The sequence below is a fragment of the Podarcis tiliguerta genome, assembly GCF_965153285.1.
Source record: "Podarcis tiliguerta genome assembly, chromosome: Z".
Classification (NCBI taxonomy): domain Eukaryota; kingdom Metazoa; phylum Chordata; class Lepidosauria; order Squamata; family Lacertidae; genus Podarcis; species Podarcis tiliguerta.
In genome coordinates, this window is record NC_139553.1 from 7,541,729 (window position 1) to 7,561,086 (window position 19,358).

The 19,358-nt window shown below is 45.2% G+C and overlaps 1 protein-coding gene across 1 annotated transcript in view; it reads right to left on the bottom strand.

The window, feature by feature from the left end:
- Positions 1-19,358, bottom strand: part of PAPPA (pappalysin 1) — a 239,549-nt gene that overhangs the window by 194,320 nt on the left and 25,871 nt on the right. Inside the window, exon 2 of the mRNA XM_083422840.1 lies at positions 12,510-13,581. Within this exon, the coding sequence (XP_083278966.1) occupies positions 12,510-13,581 (1,072 nt within the window). The remainder of the gene's footprint in view (positions 1-12,509; positions 13,582-19,358) is intronic.

Sequence of the window (19,358 nt, forward strand, 5' to 3'; positions counted from 1 at the left end):
ACTCCACTGAGCACAGTTGGATTTCCTCCCAAGTGAGGAAGCCTAAGGACTGCACTGTCAATTGAGTAATGGTTTCCCAAGGAGCCTTTCATTACATGGTGAGGCAAAGAAACATCAGCTTTGTAAAACAACCTGACCTCTCTTTATCCAGGGGCAAAACTAGGCTTTATCTCACCTAATTCAAAGACACCGTTTGGCACACCCCCGCCACACACATTTGCAAACACACACACAAGCTGGGAGCCTCGATGGTGCCCCTCTGAAGGCTGCACCTGGGGCAAAAAGCCCGGCCATACCACCCCCATAGCTATGGCACTGCTTTATCAAAGCAAATCCAAAAACAATCACATGGAATTTGGTTTAGTCATTGCTTGTTTCCAGCCTCCCTGCACAGTGACCAAAGGCTTGATGACGGTCGGTCTCTCAAGGGACCCTGGTGAGCTTGGTAAATCTGAGTCATAAATCGCAATCCAGCCAGCATAGTTAGGGATGCAGTTGTAAGCTTGGTGCTCTTGGGACTGGTAGGGCTGAAGGCAAGGGTGTTGCTAGAGCCAGTGCATTCTGCTTCTGCCCAACATCCGCCTACCTGCTGAGTTCTGCAAGGGCAACAGTGAGAACTGAGGAGGAGGAAGAAGCTGACTGCAAAGGAAACTGAATAGACTGTTTGCAAGTATGAAGGCAGGCAGGTGGAGACTGGCAGACTGAGCTGGTGGGACAGTGCCAACAACATATGGAGGGCCACTTCCCTGCCCTAATTCAAACACTCCTGCCCAGTGCTATTTTTCTAGAAAAAGAGGTGCCGGAACTCACCATGAACACCTCCCTTGTTCTCTTAATAATGGCAATGGTGCCCACCTGAGAGGTGCCAAAACTCAGTTCCTGTGAGTTCCAGCTGAGAAAAACCCCTGCTTCTGCTTACCGCAAATATTACCGGGGAGGAGTGCGTGTGGCAGAGGCAAATCTGTCAATTTTGGTTTCTCTCTGTTTTACATTTTCCCATTTTTTCTTAAGTTCCATTCTCCACATGTATGCAATTTTTTTAGATGTCCTCATGAAGAATCATTAGCATTTTAGTGTGAATTTTTCCTAATATTCACATTCTTGTATGCAGTCTTGCCTTGTATACACCCCCCCCCAAAGCAATGCCTCCTTATATAATGCACTCTTGTGTGTTATTTTCAGTAATGTGTGCATTTAATTTTACCCTAGCATACGCACTTTTGCACACCTTGCTTGGCTGGAGTATGGCAGTGCAATATTCAGTGAAGTGTGAATTTCAAAGAATTTCATTTTGTATACTGTTCCAGAAATTGTTGTAAATTAGGTAGGGTTATCTTTCAAACGCAAACTGAACCAAATCCCACCCACTCCACCACCCATCACCAATTTGTATATAAGAGGTACCCCTGCCCGTACGGGCCAGTCTTGACAGACTCTAGGGTTGTGCGCCCATCTCACTCAAAGAGGCCAAGGGCCAGCGCTGTCCGAAGACACTTCCGGGTCACGTGGCCAGCGTGACATCGCTGCTCTGGCGAGCCAGAGCCGCACACAGAAACGCCGTTTACCTTCCCGCTAGTAAGCGGTCCCTATTTATTTACTTGCCCCCAGGGGTGCTTTCGAACTGCTAGGTTGGCAGGCGCTGGGACCGAACAGCGGGAGCGCACCCCACCACGGGGATTCGAACCGCCGACCTTTCGATCGGCAAGCCCTAGGCGCTGAGGCTTTAGCCCACAGCACCACCCGCGTCCCAAGGAATTTGTATATACATGTTGCTTAATACTCAACTTTCATGCTTAGACATTTATCTGGGAATTCTAGGTTGCTTGTTTTCAACAAACAACCCTTCATGGCCTGTCCATTTTTGTTTGAAGAACAGAAGCAAACACAGAGAAAAGATAAATCACAAGACAGTAGGAGAAGACACTCAGTGTTACAAGTGGCTGGATTCAGGGGCTGGGGGAGAGAACAATGCTCCATCCCCCAGCCCAAATGGCAGTGCTTACAAGAGTTTCTGGCTTGCCACTGCTATTGGAGAACAACCAGAGCCCAAAATAAACTCCCCCTCCAAAGTCTGCCCCCAAACTTTGAGCAACTCAAAAATCCATTCTTTTGGCAAAGGCCCTAGAAGAAAACAAGCAATGACACCAAGTTCAAATCCAGATTACTGCTGACCTTTGTTAAAAAAATGGTATTAGGTGAGGCAGGCAGCATGAGGAGAAAGGATAAATAACAGGTCTTATCAAATGGCAACCCATTGTTGTGGAGAACCATGCATACTTCATAGGATGAATGGAAGAACTTAAAAGATCAGTCCTGCTAATCTTTTACTAAGGTCCACTATCCTGTTTTCTACAATGCAAACCAGATGCTTCCAGGAGTGAGCAAGGAAGGCCTGGTCTTTCCCTGGTGTTGCCCCACACCCACCCCACTGTCACACAATTTTGACTATGGAATTTGCTTATCACAACTCATAACGTAGCAGGACTTGCTAACCGCTGCCCCATGGCACTATAGATTCTGAGTGAAAACCCTTCCAGACTAACTCCGTCCATGCTGGCCATGGGCTCCTCAAGAGCAGAAAGGATTGTAAGGGGTCTTTGTACTGTTGTTTGACAAACAAGGGCTATGTGAGCTCCCATGTGTCTTTCCTCACTCTTCTGTCCTGACTCCTGGCTTGTTCATAGGTCCTGCCTTTTGATCTTGACTGCCAGTTCTTGGCTTCGGATTCACACATGGCCTGGATTGCCAGTCAATTAATTTTGTATTGTATAAATAAGTTATGGGCTTTGAGACTGGCCACAGAGGGCCTGTCTGTAGGCAGATAGGTAGGCACTAAAGGAAGAGTATTTTTCAGTGGAAATACCTTGCAAAATAGGTACATACGGCCTCAACTTTCTTGTTTTCTGACTTTCATTTGAGAAGCACTGATTGAGGGCACGATGAAGAGAAGACCCCTGAGAGGGTATGTGTGCTAGAGATGGACAACACTGTTAACTTCATTCCTCCCCAGTTTCTTATTTATCCAATCAAAAACTCAGCTCTCCATCTTTCCACATCAGTTTGTGATTTTTTGTTTTTGTTTAAGTCCTTACGGAAATTCATCACCCTTTCCAGTGCAAACTTCTCCTAAAACCCACATTTTTGCAAATCCATTTCGCTGAATATAATGCACTTCTGCGTGTTATTTTTTTAAAGAATATATGTATTTCTGTGCACCCTTTATACTAGCATATGCATTTGTGTACACCTTGCTTGCCTGGAGAACTGCACTGCAAAATTCAACGAGGTGTACATTTAGAAGGATGGCTTTGTTCCAGTTCTTGTACTGCTTTGAAAAGTGAGAGGTTTGCCTTTAAATGCACATGGAACCAAATTTGCCCCCTGTCCCTAACACATGCTGGTGAGTTTTGCACGAGTCTGTTCAACAACCCGAGCCTTCAGGAGAATTGCACTCATTTGCCTGTTATCCGCCCTCATCTCCACCTGATATTCCCTTGGCACCCTGATGTTTTTCCAGAGTCTGCACACCCAATCTTTGTAACAAGGAGAAAAAGTCACAAAAGATAAAAGGAACAGCATCAGGAGATTTACAGAAGCCAAGTTTGCAAAAGCAAAACATTTTCCTCCTTATTGCTCTGACAAACTCCCGCTCCCCGACATTTGTATTTACTAGATCCAGTATACATTTTGAGGCAGGTTCACAGACAAGCAGTTTTTAGGCTATATGCAAGGAGACTTTAAACTGGTAGCAACAACAGAGTGAAGGTTCCTTTGAGACACAGAACTGATAATTTATGTGTCCTGCACAGCACTTAATACTTATTTAAGAATTTTTTTTAATAAACTGCTGAGGTAAATTAAAAAATCTAAGGGGTATACATAAAATAGATATTAATGCTTTACAGATAAAATTTTAAAACTGGCATATGTAACTAAATTAGATAAATGTGAGATATCAAGTAACTATTATTACTTTATTAGTATTATTTATCAATCATTATCTATTGTTAATCATCTATTATTATCAATTAAATGTGTACCACACCCTTCCTTCCAAAGTCCCTCTTACAATTTATTTTTATAAAATATTATTAAATAAGTATCATTTGTTAATTATTGCCACAGAGTGGCTCTTTGGTGGTGGAGCTTACAGTTATGGAATGTCCTCCCTACAAAGGCTTGCCTTTTTATTATTTGTTTGTTTGTTTGTTTAGAGTATTTGTACCCTGCTGTTCAACCAGAAAGGCTCCCAGAGCAGCTTACTTGCAATCAAAATAAGACAGTCCTTACCCGCAAGGCACACAATCACAAGGGAAAAGGAACAGGGAAGGAAGAGGAAAATCAAAATCGAGACACCAATTTCTGTTCCTAGAATGACCAGCTGGCACAGTTCGGGGGCAGGAGGTGCTTGGTTGAGCTGGGGCTCCAGTAAAGCTGATGAAATGAGCCCTGGCTCTAACAATGACTCTGGTGCAATGGCTGCCCCCAGGTGACAGTTGAGGGGAGAGGAGGTCCACTGCTTATATTGCATACCCCTCAACTGTAAAAACAAAACCACCAGAATGCGTATATTACGCAAATCCAATTGAAAAAACACATGAACGTAACAGGCTGTATGATAACAACTGTAATGTTATTTACTAGAAACTACTTCTCAAAAATTAGATACAGCTTCTCATAGTGTAATAATCTTCTAAGTGTCTAATGAAGATGATAAAGTTGGTAGACAAAAGAAACTGGCAGTGGTAGATGCTGAAACAGACCTGTGCCAGCATCTACCAGTTCCAGTTTCTTTTGTCTACCAACTTTATCATCTTCATTAGACACTTAGAAGATTATTTCATGTCAGTCTTCTAAGGAATACGTCAGACAGAAAAATACACAAGAGAAGATGAAGAAATTAGAAATGAATGTATTACAGCACTGACAAAATAGGATTTGTATTTTGTGCATACTGGACTTGGTGGTCAACTGAATAAAGGTAAATGTACCCCTGCCCGTACGGGCCAGTCTTGACAGACTCTGGGGTTGTGCACCCATCTCACTCAAGAGGCCAGGGGCCAGCGCTGTCCGGAGACACTTCCGGGTCACGTGGCCAGCGTGACAAAGCCGCATCTGGCGAGCCAGCGCAGCACACGGAAACGCCGTTTACCTTCCCGCTAGTAAGCGGTCCCTATTTATCTACTTGCACTTAAGGGTGCTTTCGAACTGCTAGGTTGGCAGGCACTGGGACCGAGCAACAGGAGCGCACCCCGCCGGGGGATTCGAACTGCCGACCTTTCGATCAGCAAGCCCTAGGCCCTGAGGCTTTTACCCACAGCGCCACCCGCATCCCTTTAACTGAATAAGCTACATTTTAATATAGTATGTCACAATGTTGATTTTGACACTATGAGAAGCTGTATCTAGTAAATACCCCTCAACTGTGCCAATTAAAAAGGGACATCCCATTTTTGTGCTCTCATATGAGAGCATGGCACCCAAAAATGCACAAGAGCATGGTGCCCCAAAACGTATGAGATCATGAACTTCCACAAGATTGCAGAATGCTTTGGGGCTCCATAGTCCCGGCCAGGTAACGTCTCGCCCAGCAGCATATCCCAGTTTTGGGCCTGGACATGTTGAAGGGTATGATATTGTGATCCTTTGGGTGCTAGGGGAGAACCTTGTACTCCAAGGTCTTTGTGGTGCTCCAATGGATGCCTGTAGGGGCTAGGGGCTCAGTTACAGAAGATACAACCCTTCACCATTATAACTCACCAATACAGGCAGGGTTGCATACGCAGCCCAGTTGAAACAAGCCAAATTCAAGTGTGGAGAATTGGTCTAGGTTGAAACATAATCCAGAGACAAAGTTAGGTAAGGCAGTACAATTAAGAGCCAGAGACCTGTGTGGTTTTCAGCACCCGGAGGCTGTGGAGGGTGACCTTATAGATGCTTCCCTTCAAAAGTACACCCAAGCCATAGTTACTGGCAGTGAAGTATAAGCGATTGCTTACTTATGAGCAGACCAGCAACTCTGGGTCCATAGATGCATACAATGTCTATTGTTCTTCAACCTGAACCTGAAGATTTTGGCACCAATGCTTTTGAGAACCGATGGTTCCAAGTTTTCATCACCAGGTAACAACCTGGAGGGCCCTTCAAGGGGATCCCCAGCACTGGATTCAGGGGGACTCAACCTGTAAGATGTTTGATTAATACCTTGGCGTTGTGTAGGGCTAGGCATGAGTCTTAATTGTAATTTTTTTAGTGCATTTCAGTTCTCCAGCACTTAGAGCTTCTCCTGCTACTGGTTTTATGTAGATTTGATGTTTCTTGTGTTGGTGTAATAATTATTTCTTCTGATTTTATGTTGGTGGCAGTAATTATTGCATGCATATAGTTTTAATTTATTTGTGGGTGTATTTTTTCTTTCACTGAATTTTAATGTTTTGAAAACCACCTAAGGATTTGTTTGATGAGTGGTACTGAAAAGTCACAAAGAATAAAAGCTTACAACAACTTTGTTGTGGAGTAGGCTGTACCATCTGCTCTGTATGCAGCAGGCCAAACATTCAGTCCTCCACACCTCCATATAAGGTTCAGATAGACTGCTGCCTGAAACCATGGAAAGCCACTGCCAGTCAGTGTAGACAATATTGAGCTAAATGGTACATTGGTTTGACTCAGTATAAGGCATCTTCCTGTGTCAACCCAGACCATTGTGTCCAAGTGATATGACACATAGACCATGACAAATGATGCTGTTGTCTGTGAGTGATGAACACATGTTTATTCAGCCTTCCCCGACCTGATGTCCCCCCCAGAGGTTGCTGAACTACAGCTCTCTGTGTTCTATGTTACTACATACTCTAGCTCTCTAGGGTGTCATAAGAGCATGAGAAGAGCCCTGCTGCATCTTGTCAATGGCATATCTCACCCCACATCCTATGGGAATCCTACAAACAGGACGTGAGTGCTCTCCCCACTTGTAACTGGCAATTCTCAGCAGCTAGTGATTCAGAGGCTTACAATTTCCAACAGTGAAGGCAGAACTAAGCCATGGTGGCTAGCAACCCTCCTGAAGATGCCAGCAACTAAACCTGGATACTTCTGCATGCAGTGCAAAAGGCTTCTCTCCCCAGTTATGACCTTTACAGCAAAACAAGTTCTTTCCCAAACACTCTGGCTGGTTGTGGTCAGTGTCACATAAAAGACAGTATCATAGATGCCAAACCCTGCTGCTGCTTTAACCTCATTGTGCAAAAGGAACACAGCCAGGGGGATCTTGGTGCAAGGAATATAGATGCATTTGAAATTATTCAGCCCCTGTTGTAAATCAGGTGAAATTCAATTGAAAATGCCACTTCGCCAGGCTTTTCCAGTCTTACTATAAGTTGCATTTACAGCTGAATTTGAGGAAACCACTTGAAGCATCCATTGTGTGGAGCTATTTTCATTGCTTTGGTTGGATTTCCTCCTTGCAAACAGCAGAAAACCTGTAAATTTTGAGAATAAACTTGATTTGCAATGGGGTGGAATAATTTTGATTGCAAATGTAAATGCTTGGCTTATTTTAAGAGTTACCCTCTCATCTCATTCTACATCCTTCTGAAACTTGAGGACCGGCAGAAGAGGGTTTCTCTCATTCTGTGCCTTGATCATTTCATGTGTTTCCTCTCCAGTGAATTCCACTCCTCCAAAATTTTTGTTCGGCACTAGGACCATTTATCAAATTAATTCCAGGATTGGAGCACAGACATTTTTACCTCAGCTTTCATGGCTGCCTTTGTTTGTTTGTTTGTTTAAAAGCAGTTCTAAACCACTTTGTGTGTTGTTGTTGTGTTATAAACCTCTAAGTGGTGCACACTATGTGCAATATAAAAACAATATCCATTAAAACAAAAATATAGCCTAAAGTCATTAAAAGAGCATACAAAAATAAAAGCAAATAAAAGAGAGACTCAGCGGATTCATACACACAATTCACAGACCTTCCAATGGTCCCTATTTTTCAGGGACAGTCACAGATTTACAGAAGCCATCCCAGTTTCTGATTTGATCCTTGGAATGTCCTGCTTTTCCTTAGGATGTCCCTATTTTCATTGGAGAATCGTTGGAGGGTATGGAATTATGTGACCCCTGAGTCAAGAAGATAAGTAACATCTGAAAACAGCCATGTGCAGGGAAGTTTTTTAAATGTTTAATATTTTATTATGTTTTTATATATGTTGGAAGCCGCCCAGAGTGGCTGGTTAAACCCAGTCAGATTGACAGGGTATAAATAATAAAATCATCATCATCATCATTGAATAGGACGTCCCTATTTTCATTAGAGAAATGTTGGAGGGTATGAACTCAGGGCCCAATCTTAGGGGCCAGTGAAAGCCTGGGCAAAAATATTAATCTTTACAAGGTATCTGCTTGTAAATGGTTGTAAATGACAGAGGGAAGGGCATTCCACAGTACAGGGACAATAGCAAAAGATACCCATTCTGTACCCAATAGCAGAAGATACAACTCCACTGCTCTATGATATTCTGCAGGGTGCAATGCCATGAGCAGAATTTTCCCAGGTGATCTAAGTGACTTAATAGGTCTGTGCAGGGGAAAGAGGTCTTTCAGATTGTCTGGATTATCTGTTAACAGTGCACGTTTGAGCATGATTTAGTGGCTGTTTGGTGGTCAGTGCAGCAGAGGTATAATTTGTGCACATCCAGGTGTTCCACTCAATAACCTGACCACAGCATTTCACTTTAGCTGCATGCACCTTCCAAGGGAAGCCCCACATAGAGTGCAATACAGTAGTCCAATAGAGAGATTATATATACAGTCATACCTCAGGTTACAGCCGTTTCAGGTTGTGTTTCTTCGGGTCACGGACCACCGAAACCCAGAAGTACTGGAACGGGTTACTTCCGGGTTTTGGCAGTCGCACATGCGCAGAAGCACTAAATCGTGCTTTGCACATGTGCAAAAGCGCCAAATCACAACTCGCGCACGCGCAGACATGGGTTGCAAACGCTGCAGGTGCGAACGTGCATCCCGCACGGATCACGTTTGCATCCCGAACGTCCACTGTATATCTGAAGGGTGTCCATGGAGAGAATGGATAAGACTGTTCTGTCGCTTCAGAGGGAAAGAGTAGTTAGTACCAATGTGCATGAGCTGCACAGAAGCTGACTTTAGCTAAATGTTCAGAGGATCTTTCTAATGGCAAAGCAGTGGAACAGACCATCTTCCAAGGTAGTTGGCTCTACTTGGCTAAAAGATTGGGAGCTCCCGGCTGCCACCTCACTGTGGACAAAATCCTAAATCTGAACACTCCTTGCAGAAGGAGAGTCTGCAATTTCTCTAGGACAATCCTTTTGCAGCCTCACAAACTTCTTGAATTGTCCAAAGTCTATTTTTGTAGCAGGTTCTTTGTCAACCATTTCCTTATTTTTATTCTAAAAAGGAGCTGACTCACCGATTAGGGCTGAACAAAACCATTAACATGCAGTGGGGTGGGGGGGGGAGGGTGAAAGAACAACAAAATAATAATAATAATCATATCAGTGTCCAAGTAACGGGTTCCACCCTTTCGTCTGCAGTTAATTTTTACTACATCTTTTGGTAGGAATTCAGCATGGAATTTTTCCTGGCATTAATCCCTCAGGTTTCCCTTTTCTGTGTTAGGCAGTTCTATATTTTGGTAAACTCCATCTATTAATAGCTGCCTTGTGTGGCTATTAAAAAACACAAGCACTTGCTTAGTAGCCGAAAATCACAGGCTGCTCAAGCTGACAGCTGCAAATGGGGAAAGGCGGACTTGAAGACTGACATCATGATGTGAAGCACCTTCCTGGCTCAGAATCAAAACAAAACAACATAGGAACCTATCTTTAGCATGAGAGGCACATTCCATCTGGGCGACCTTGCAAGGGTCACATACCAGGGGTGGGCAGAACAATGAATGTAAACTATTACTTTGTACAGTCGCCTAATTTCTGTATAAACCCCTCTCTACCCACCATCCAGAAAAGCAAGAGGCATTATTAGAGTTTGAGGACACATTCCAGCCAGGCAAAAACATTCAAGGAGGGTGGAAAGCAGGGGCAGTGAGGTGGGTGGTCTGGGGAGAGTTCCCAAAGACCAGGTAGAGAAGCCTGGGGGGCTGCAATTCAGTCCCCAAGTTGGAGCTTCCTCATACAACATAAACAATTGCCGACTTGAGAAGGTGGGTGGAAATGTCACTTACCTATCAAAGAGGAGGTAAAAGTTCACACTGAGGAAATCATAACCTATTAAACTTGCATATTAAAGTTTGATTCACTATACAATTTGCCCAAATTTTATCATGCCAACTGTAGGGTACATGAAAGCCCTGCAAGACTTTTTTCTTTTCTTTTTTTTATTTTTCTTTTGCAGGTCTGCTAGAATTAGGAATGGGTATTTCTTTCAATTTCAGTTTCTTTCCCCCACTCCATCCTGAAGTTGAAGGAAAAAAAGGAACTGCAGCCCTCCAGGGGTTAATGGACTCCAACTCCCATCATCAGTGACAATTGGCCATGCTGGCTGGGTCTCATAGGACCCTGGGCTTCCAACAATATCTGGATACCAGTTACTGGAAACCACAGGAAGGGAGAGTTCTCTTTTGCTTGGATCCTGCTTGCAGGATGCTGGACTTGATAGGCTATTTGCTCTGATCCAGCAGGCTCTTCTTCTGTTTTTTTTTGTTAATTGCATGGTGTACATGGAAAGTGAGATGGCAGAGGAAAGATGGGTTGCTCCATCACTGCTTTGGGTCCAGCACAAAAGCCAATCAGGGGACAAATTCTCCCCCTTTCCTGTCCTCAGCAAAAGAAAGGCAGCAGACAGTTGGAAGATGAATGGAGAGCCCCCGTTGTCCATCCTATTCCAGCCCTCCACAGGCCAGTAAAACATTTTGCAGGCTAGTAACTTCTCTGAAGACTTTATTTACAAGGCTGTGCTAAAGCTCACATCGGCTAATAAATACATGTGTACTTCCAACTGACAGTTATTGCTAAAGACAAAGCCTTGCAAAGAAAACAAACAGCCTTTCCATATTCATCTCCTCATACAAATCTCCCTCTTCACATGACTCTTCCGAGAGATTGTTCCTGAGCAAGAGAAAGCTCGTCAAAGCTTTTGTATGGCTTATGTTTTAACATTCTGTTTGAGTTTATGGCTGGCATAAAACACTCATAAAAAGTTACACATCCCCTCGCCCTGGGGAGCGATTCTGTTCTGTCCACAAAGAAGATAATATTCATTGAATACCTCTAGCCAAGGCACAAGGGTGTGCATGAGAGAGCAGGTGAAATAAAACAGCGCCAAGTGACTCTTAACTCAAGGATGGAGATATTTTTCAAAATCCTGCTGGTTCTAAATCTAGGCAGAAAAACCATCATGTTTTCTTGATTAAGCACCGCTCTCAATTAGAGGCCTCCCCTGCAAATAAGTGGCTTTCCAGCCAGCTGTATCAGAAAGAGGTGAGATGGTGAGGCCCACCCCATAGCCTCAGCTGGGACTCATTACTGATCGCTTCCTCCCTTCCCCAACCTGCCTATATCAGCAGCACTTCCACTGGGCTGAGAGAGGCAAGACAGAGAGGACCACACCGCTGGTTGAGCTGGGAGTGGCTGCCGCTTGACTGCTCCCATCCCAGAACCACCTCTGGCAGTGTCCACCATGGCCCCCGTCAAAAAGAACTGCTTCTAGAGCAGCTGACCCCACTTATACAAGTCATACAAAATCCCACACAAATACAGCGGTACCTCTGGATGCAAATGGGATCCGTTCCAGAGCCTCATTTGCATCCTGAGTAGAACAAACCAGCGTCTGCGCATGCGGGGGTCGCAACTTGCTGCTTCTGAACATGATGTCATTTTGAGCATCTGCGCATGCGTGAGCGACGAAACCCGGAAGTAATGCGTTCCATTACTTCTGGGTTGCTGCGGAGTGTAACCTGAAAACGCTCAACCTGAAGTGACTTTAACCCGAGGTATGACTGTACAGGGGGAAAAAATTATATACATGACCTCAAGCCAAACCTACAATTCACCCTCAGTTTTTAAACTCATTATAAACCCAGGCTTGCCTCAACCAAACCTCCTTAGATCTGTGCCCCCACCTCCAAGCCCCAGCTAATTTGCGCCAAAATAAATCTCCTCCACTCTAAGGGCCCCATCATGGGCACATGAAGATGTCAGGTTTGTACACCAATTCCCAAGAAACTTTAAGGAAGTTTTCAAGTGTGTGCAAAACGGCCCTCTGAGCTGCTCATCAACCCCAAACCAAACCAACTAAACGGACTGATAATGAGAGCTAGGAACACAAAATGCATTTCCTCATGGATTCTAAAACTGGATTCATTATGAGTCAGTTTAAAAGAGAATCATTAAATCAATATGAATTGTTGTGGGCATGGGAAGAGGTGTTGGGGTGAGGGGAATATGAATGAGGGGAACATAGGCAGGCCTGGTATGATTAGAAGGACCTTATATGCTCAGCAGTGTGCCTACCTGTGAGGAGAGTCAGGATCAAAGCATGTCTTGGTGACATCAGTTATCTCTGGGTTACAGCAATCCCCACCATCAAAGCTGTACCTCTCAAAGTTACAATCCATGTCGCACACACCATTCTGCTTCTTCTTGTTGAATGACGAGTGTCGCATGTGCCGGCAGTCCCCTCCATCGTACCCGGTTAAGGTATGGTTGCACTCAGGGTCACAACTGTCATCTCCAATCTTGCTAATTTCACAGTTGGCCAGGATCAGGCGATGCCGGAGGGAAGAGTTCTTTACTTCCAGCACCTCCAGTTCCCATGTGATGTTGTAAGGGCTGAAGGCATCGTTCAGTTGCTGGTGTTGAAATTCTATCTGTTCACGGCTAACAGTTGGGTTGCGATGGTGGTCATCATAGATATTCACCACTCGGTAGCGGACTACCTTTTTGTGACGGAAGTTTGGGAGCTTGTTGTAGCTGGCAATGACCTCTTTGTTGTCACACACAGTTTGCCCACATAGAGGAGGATCAAGGCTTGTATCTAGCAGGTAGCCAGGGTGGGAAGTGAATTCGATCTGAGGAAGACTAGGGCTGTCTTTCATTGGAGACCAGATGCTTTTCACATTCAGTAAAGTCTCCTGAAAAACGAGCTGAGGTAGAGGAGCATCTGCTTCATGAGTCACCATGGCCATGTCAGACACAATCTCCTTCTGACACCGGGCTGTTCTCCAAAGGCTGAAATGTTCTACGTAGCCTCGGTAATTCTGATTCAGGGCATTCCCACCAAGCATGAGAACTTTGCATTTCAAGGTCAAAGGGCTAAAGATGTTCCCTACCTGCTCCCCACTGGTAGCCACTTGAGCACCGTTCACATAGAGTTTCATCAGGCGTCCATCGTAAGTGACAGCTAGGTGAACCCACTGGTTTGCGAGGTAGTTACGATGATCTGTGATGGTGGTAACCTTCCGGGCACGGTCCGTCTTCAAGGAAAAGAAAAAGCGGGGTTCTCTATTCCCCTGGTCACCGATGGTGTTAATCCCCAGGACCCATCCTCGGTCACGGGTGGTGTAAGAACATTTGTCATATAGTCCTAAGTGCCCCCCACAAAAAGAGAGAGAGAGGAGAGAGATAAACAGAAGTAAATATGAGTGGTGACAGCACAAAATTTGCAAAATTTACATCGATCTACAAAAGACAGCAATTTTCACAATAAACCAGTTGGCATGAAGACAAGGAGCACTGAACCCTTTTGTGAACACGTGACCATAAATGGGAGAAATCATTTCAATATTGCAGCAAAAGGTCAAGAACTTCTAGAGGCATATGACGTAAATGGGACACCCAATTCTTTGTCTAGGGGCCAGAAATCCTTTGCAATTGCTTAGTGGTGAAATTACAGTAAGAAATCTCATTAACTTCACTTGAACTGTAAGCTTGACGTCACTAGTTTGGACCAAATCCTCACAAAACACATGCATTTGTTAATTCTTAGCACCCACACAAAATTAAAATCCCCTGAGTTCATGGGGGGGGGGGGATTGAGAAGGAACAGTCCATGGTTGCTAAACCTTAAAAAAAAAAAAGGCTGTGCCATAGAAGTATGCTTATCTAAGTTCCTTTAACAGATGAAACCACATTGCATCAGAAGTAATCAGATAGCAACAGAAAGAAAATCTGGGGTTTCTTTTCACAATAAACCCTGCTAGCTGGTGCAGTACTATTTTGGAAGGAATTGGTGTAATTGTCTTACAGAGGGCACACCAACTCATGGTAGATGGGATTTCTGCACCAATCCACCCAAATCTCAAAACCATATTAGGCAAACTCATGGAGGATAAAACTCTTAGTGGCCTTCCAGTTATAATAGTCATATATTACCTTTAGTATCAGAAGCAGCATGTCAATGAATACCAGCTACAGAGCAACCAAACGCAAGAGAGAAGGGACTGTGGTTCAGGGGTTAAGGTAAAGGTAAAGGTACCCCTGCCCGTACGGGCCAGTCTTGACAGCCTCTAGGGTTGTGTGCCCATCTCACTCAAAGAGGCCAAGGGCCAGCGCTGTCCGAAGACACTTCCGGGTCACGTGGCCAGTGTGACAAAGCCGCATCTGGCGAGCCAGAGCCGCACACGGAAACGCCGTTTACCTTCCCGCTAATAAGCGGTCCCTATTTATCTACTTGCACCCAGGGGTGCTTTCGAACTGCTAGGTTGGCAGGCGCTGGGACCGAACAGCGGGAGCGCGCCCCGCCGCAGGGATTCGAACCGCCGACCTTTCGATCGGCAAGCCCTAGGCACTGAGGCTTTAACCCACAGCACCACCCGTGTCCTGGTTCAGGGGTTAGAGCATGTCAAAGGTCCCAATTTCAATCCCTAGCATCCCCAGGTAAGACTGGGAGGTGCTCCTTGCTTGAAATCCTAGAAAGTCTCTGCCAGTCAGTATAGGCAGTACGAAGCTAGTTGAACCAATGGTGTGACTCAGTATAAGAGAGGTTCCTAAGTTCCTAGTGTACAAACGAAGAGAGGGAAGTGGATGGAGTTGTTGGCTCCAGATAATGCCTGGCAAGCAAATCAAAATATCAATGCACACATCTGCTAGAAAGCCACAAGACATGGATATTAGGGTTGTCATATGTCCAGAATTTCCTGGACATAGCCGGAATATGGCAGTCAAATGGAGTGTCCAGGTGGAAATGGCTTAAATGTCTGGATTTTCACTTTTTGAAATATGGCAACCCTATGGATATCCTGTGCAAACCCATGTGCATTGATACAAACTGACAGCGCACAGCTTACCCTTCATTCTCCCCACCAGACAGACAGATTCTCTGCTTCAAAAGGCAGTGTAAGGTAGACTAGTGCCACATTTACAAATTAATGGCTACGGCTCTTGGCAGCTACAAGCCATTATGACTGTATCTAACCTCCAGAATCAGAGTGAATGTCCTTCTGAATAACAGTTGAGTAGGGAACAAAAGCAAAGAAAGGGTGATTGCATTCAGGTCCTGCTGCAGGCTTCTCACAGGAGTCTGAGTTGGCCACTGTGAGAACAGGATCCTGGTTTAGATGGGTCTTTGGGTTAATCCTGCAGGGTTCTTCTTAAACTGGCTCATGCTCTTCTTCTTCCACCCCTCTCCCACCCCCAACCAAGCCCTCACCTCTGCACCCTATCCTTCCCTTAACTGAAGCCTACTGCCCCCTTTGTGTTCTCAGCATAATCACCCAATCCCTCTCTATCAACAATTGTGGACTCGCAGACCATCAGCTGAGCAAAGGTTATCAGAAGAGTAATTCCTCCCCCCCCCCATTCCCAGACCAGCTCTGTGAAGTGTTATTTTTGCTAGGGGCTCTTTCTTGTCCCTTCCCTTCTTGCCTTTGCAAGGGAGGTGCCAGCTAGGTAGTGTACTTATCCCTCTGTCAAGTGCATACACTTTAACAAACAACAAAGCTAAATCACATCTCGAGACCAGATTGGAGCTGAACACTGTGACTGCTGATCATCAGTATGGTGCAAGGAGGGGAGGGGAGACAAATGGGCGGCTTTGTCCTGGTATCTGAATTAAAGCTAAGGCTTGTATCTAATACTGGTCCTATTCAAAGTAGCAGATCATGGGTAGGCAAACTAAGGTCCGTGGGCCGGATCAGGCCCAACTGCCTTCTGGATCCGGCCCATGGACGGTCCAGGAATCACCGTGTGGATCGCCAAAGTGCGCATTCTTTCCCTCTCCCTCACATGGCGGTGTCGGTGGCAGCGCCTCCTCCCTCCCTCCTCCGGGCTTCTCCTTGCCCTGCCTAGAGGAGGAAGGGGGCTGGGCTTTGTCGGTGTCAGCAGCAGCAGCACTCGAGCAGCCGCTATTTTAAGCAGCCCCTCTCCAGAGCCCTATTGCGCACCGCTCATCATCCCTCTGCTGCCGCTGCCAGCCCCTGCTGCTCGCAAGACACAGGTAAGCAGCCACCGGGGCTGGTGGTGCTCTTGCATCATCCCCCCCCCCTTCAAAATATAGTCCAGCCCCCCACAAGGTATGAGGGACAGTGAACTGCTGAAAATGTTTGCTGATCCCTGGGGTAGACTCTTTGGATTGCTATTTTATTACTTTTTAAAAAATGCATACCTGCATATATTTCAAAATGTTATCCAATCCACTGTATCAGACTCGGAGTACACCCACTGCAAATGATGAACATGGCTAACTTAGTTCCATTATTTTTAATGGGTCTACTCTGAGTAGTTGGATACAGCCCACTGAAACTGATGGGCTGTATCCAATTTAGTCCTACTCAGAGTAGATCACTGATACTGATGGACGTTGCTAACTTAGGTGCACTCATTTAAATTGTTATACTCTGAGTTGAACTTGGCAGTATACAACCCACTAATTTCGATAGAGTTGAATTAATTTTGACTCAGAGAAGACTACTTTAAATGAATGGCCCTAAGTTAGTAATGTACATTACTTTCTGTGGGTCTCCTCTGAGTAGAACTGACACAGAATATAACCCATAGTGTGTATCAGGCATGGGAAGGTTACTGAAGCTACAAAAATGAAAAACTGCAGGGTTCGACATACCCCAGTTGCCTTCTTACTGACAATTTCAGTTTCTCTCAGACTCCATCTTTCCTTGCAGACTTAAGTTCTGTTTTCTACATTTCCACATCAGTTTGCCATTAAAAAAAACACAATCCTCATGGAAATTCATCAGCATTTTACTGCAAATTTATCTTAATAGGCAATTTCCCCAAACTTATTAGATATTTTTATGTTGTTGTTTTTATGTTGATATGTTGTTGTATGAATGTGCATGCACACTTTAATCTAGCATATGCATTTTTGAACACATTGCTGGGCTGGAAAACTGCATTGCAAAATTCATAGCAGTGCAAATTTCAAAGGCTGGCCGCATTGTGGTTCGTGTATTGTTCCAGAAAGTATGAATGAGGTAGGTTTGCCTTTGCATGTGAACTGAATTGAATTTCTTTTCCACCAGCTTCACAATTTGTAGATCCTTTGGATTATGTTCTAGAAGAATTTTGTGGTTTTTAATTTCCAGTTTCAAAGGGCCAAAATTAGCCCAAGATCAACCCAGTGGTGGTGTGTGGGTTTGTGCGTGTATTTGGGGTGCTGGTATTGATCTCATAATTTGTTTTCCACACTAGATAACAAAAAATGTGCAACATAAAGCGGGGGAGGTAAGAATGAGGACGGGGAAGAAGAGATCTCATCATCCCCAGTCACGTTCAAGCCTGGGGTGGGTTGAGAAGTATAAAAGGGGCATACCCAGAAGGAGACCTGAGCCCACTACTTCTGTTCTTACCACTCAGGGGCATTTCCCAATGTACTTTTAGGGTAACATAACATATCACCAAACCAACAAAACAAAAAACCACCACAAAAGCCCATGGTTCCTGCATTGCAGTGGGGTTGGACTAGATTAAAAACTGCAATCAGCTGACTGGCTAGCTCGCTCAAGTCAGTTGCCCAGGTGCTAACTGTTGATGAGCAAATTCAATGATGAGCACACACACACCCCGCAATGCTTTCCCCCCTCTTAGTGTCCTTTATATTGACCGGAGAGCCCTTCATATACAGGGTAGACCTCTGTAAAGCAGGGCAGTGGGGCTGCTCTGTAGCAGTGGTGCATTATATGCTCTGTGGTCCATGGGCTCTAAGAGAGAATAAGCTCAAAACCAAACCGCAATGGAGGACCAGACAAGTGCAGCTACTCGCTATCTATTGAGGCTTAGTGCTAGGTACAGGATCAGGTCCCCCTGCTCCACATGTCCTTTCCAAGCAGTACAATCATAGTTTCGTAAGTTCTATCAGAGCCATAATTGGGCCCCTTCCAGTACGGTTCTATGATTTCTTAGTGCCAGGACCACCTCCAGGGATCTCAATGAGAGATATGAGGGATTCAGGGATAACATGGCCAGTGTGAGATTAAACCCTGTGGCGGCTCCTAGGCAATTGAAATCTCGCACACACAGCCTCAAAAATTATCTCTAATACATTTTTGTAATTTCCTTTCAAGATCAAATCAACATTATTTTGACCTGTTGTTGCAGAGCCCCTAAAAGATGTGGGGGGGCCCATAGGACGGTATCTACTCTGCCTATTTGGTAATCTAGCACTGGATGTGGCCACTGGAGGGTGGCTTGAGAGGGACGCAACAGGCATGTGGCCTGCCAGCCCCTCACTGCTTTTGCAAATCTCACAAAGCAGTGCTGGGCTTGCTGGGCACTGTGAATGCACCCTTCAAACCAGTGCATGCCCAGGCTGGCAGTGCAGCATGGCCCCACTTTACTGCAGAGGGGTAGGGATTTTCATCCAGGTTTTCATGCAGAGGCTCTCCTAGCCTTGCCTTGAGATGCCAGGGAATTGAATTTAGGACTTTCTGGATCCAAGGCAAATTCTCTGCTGCTGAGCTCCTCTTTCACACTCCACGAAGCCACTTTTCACATTCCATTTAATTGCTTCCCCTGTGCTTATTTAAGCTCCTGAGCCTCAAGAGGCCCCTCATTAGGCCCTGTGACAGCAGCTGCACCCCGACATGCTTCTTACTACAGCAGCAGCAGCAGCAGTCTTGGCTGCTGAAAAGGTGGATTGGAGCCACCTTAAAGAAGCAGAAATTCTGGAAACTGGTCCAAGGAGCAGCGGCATAGCACGGGTTGCTGGAACCCAGGATGGGGCAAGTGTTGCACCCCCCCCCCCAGTGGACTGGACAGCTGGGGTAGGGGCAAATGCCAAGGGTGTGTGTGCAGAGCTCATATGGTGGGTGAACAGAGCCCACCTCCAACAAGCTCTCTGCCCGCTGCCTCCATCCACCTGACCACTAAACCAACCTGTCTGCTGCCACGCCTCAGCTGACAGAGCTC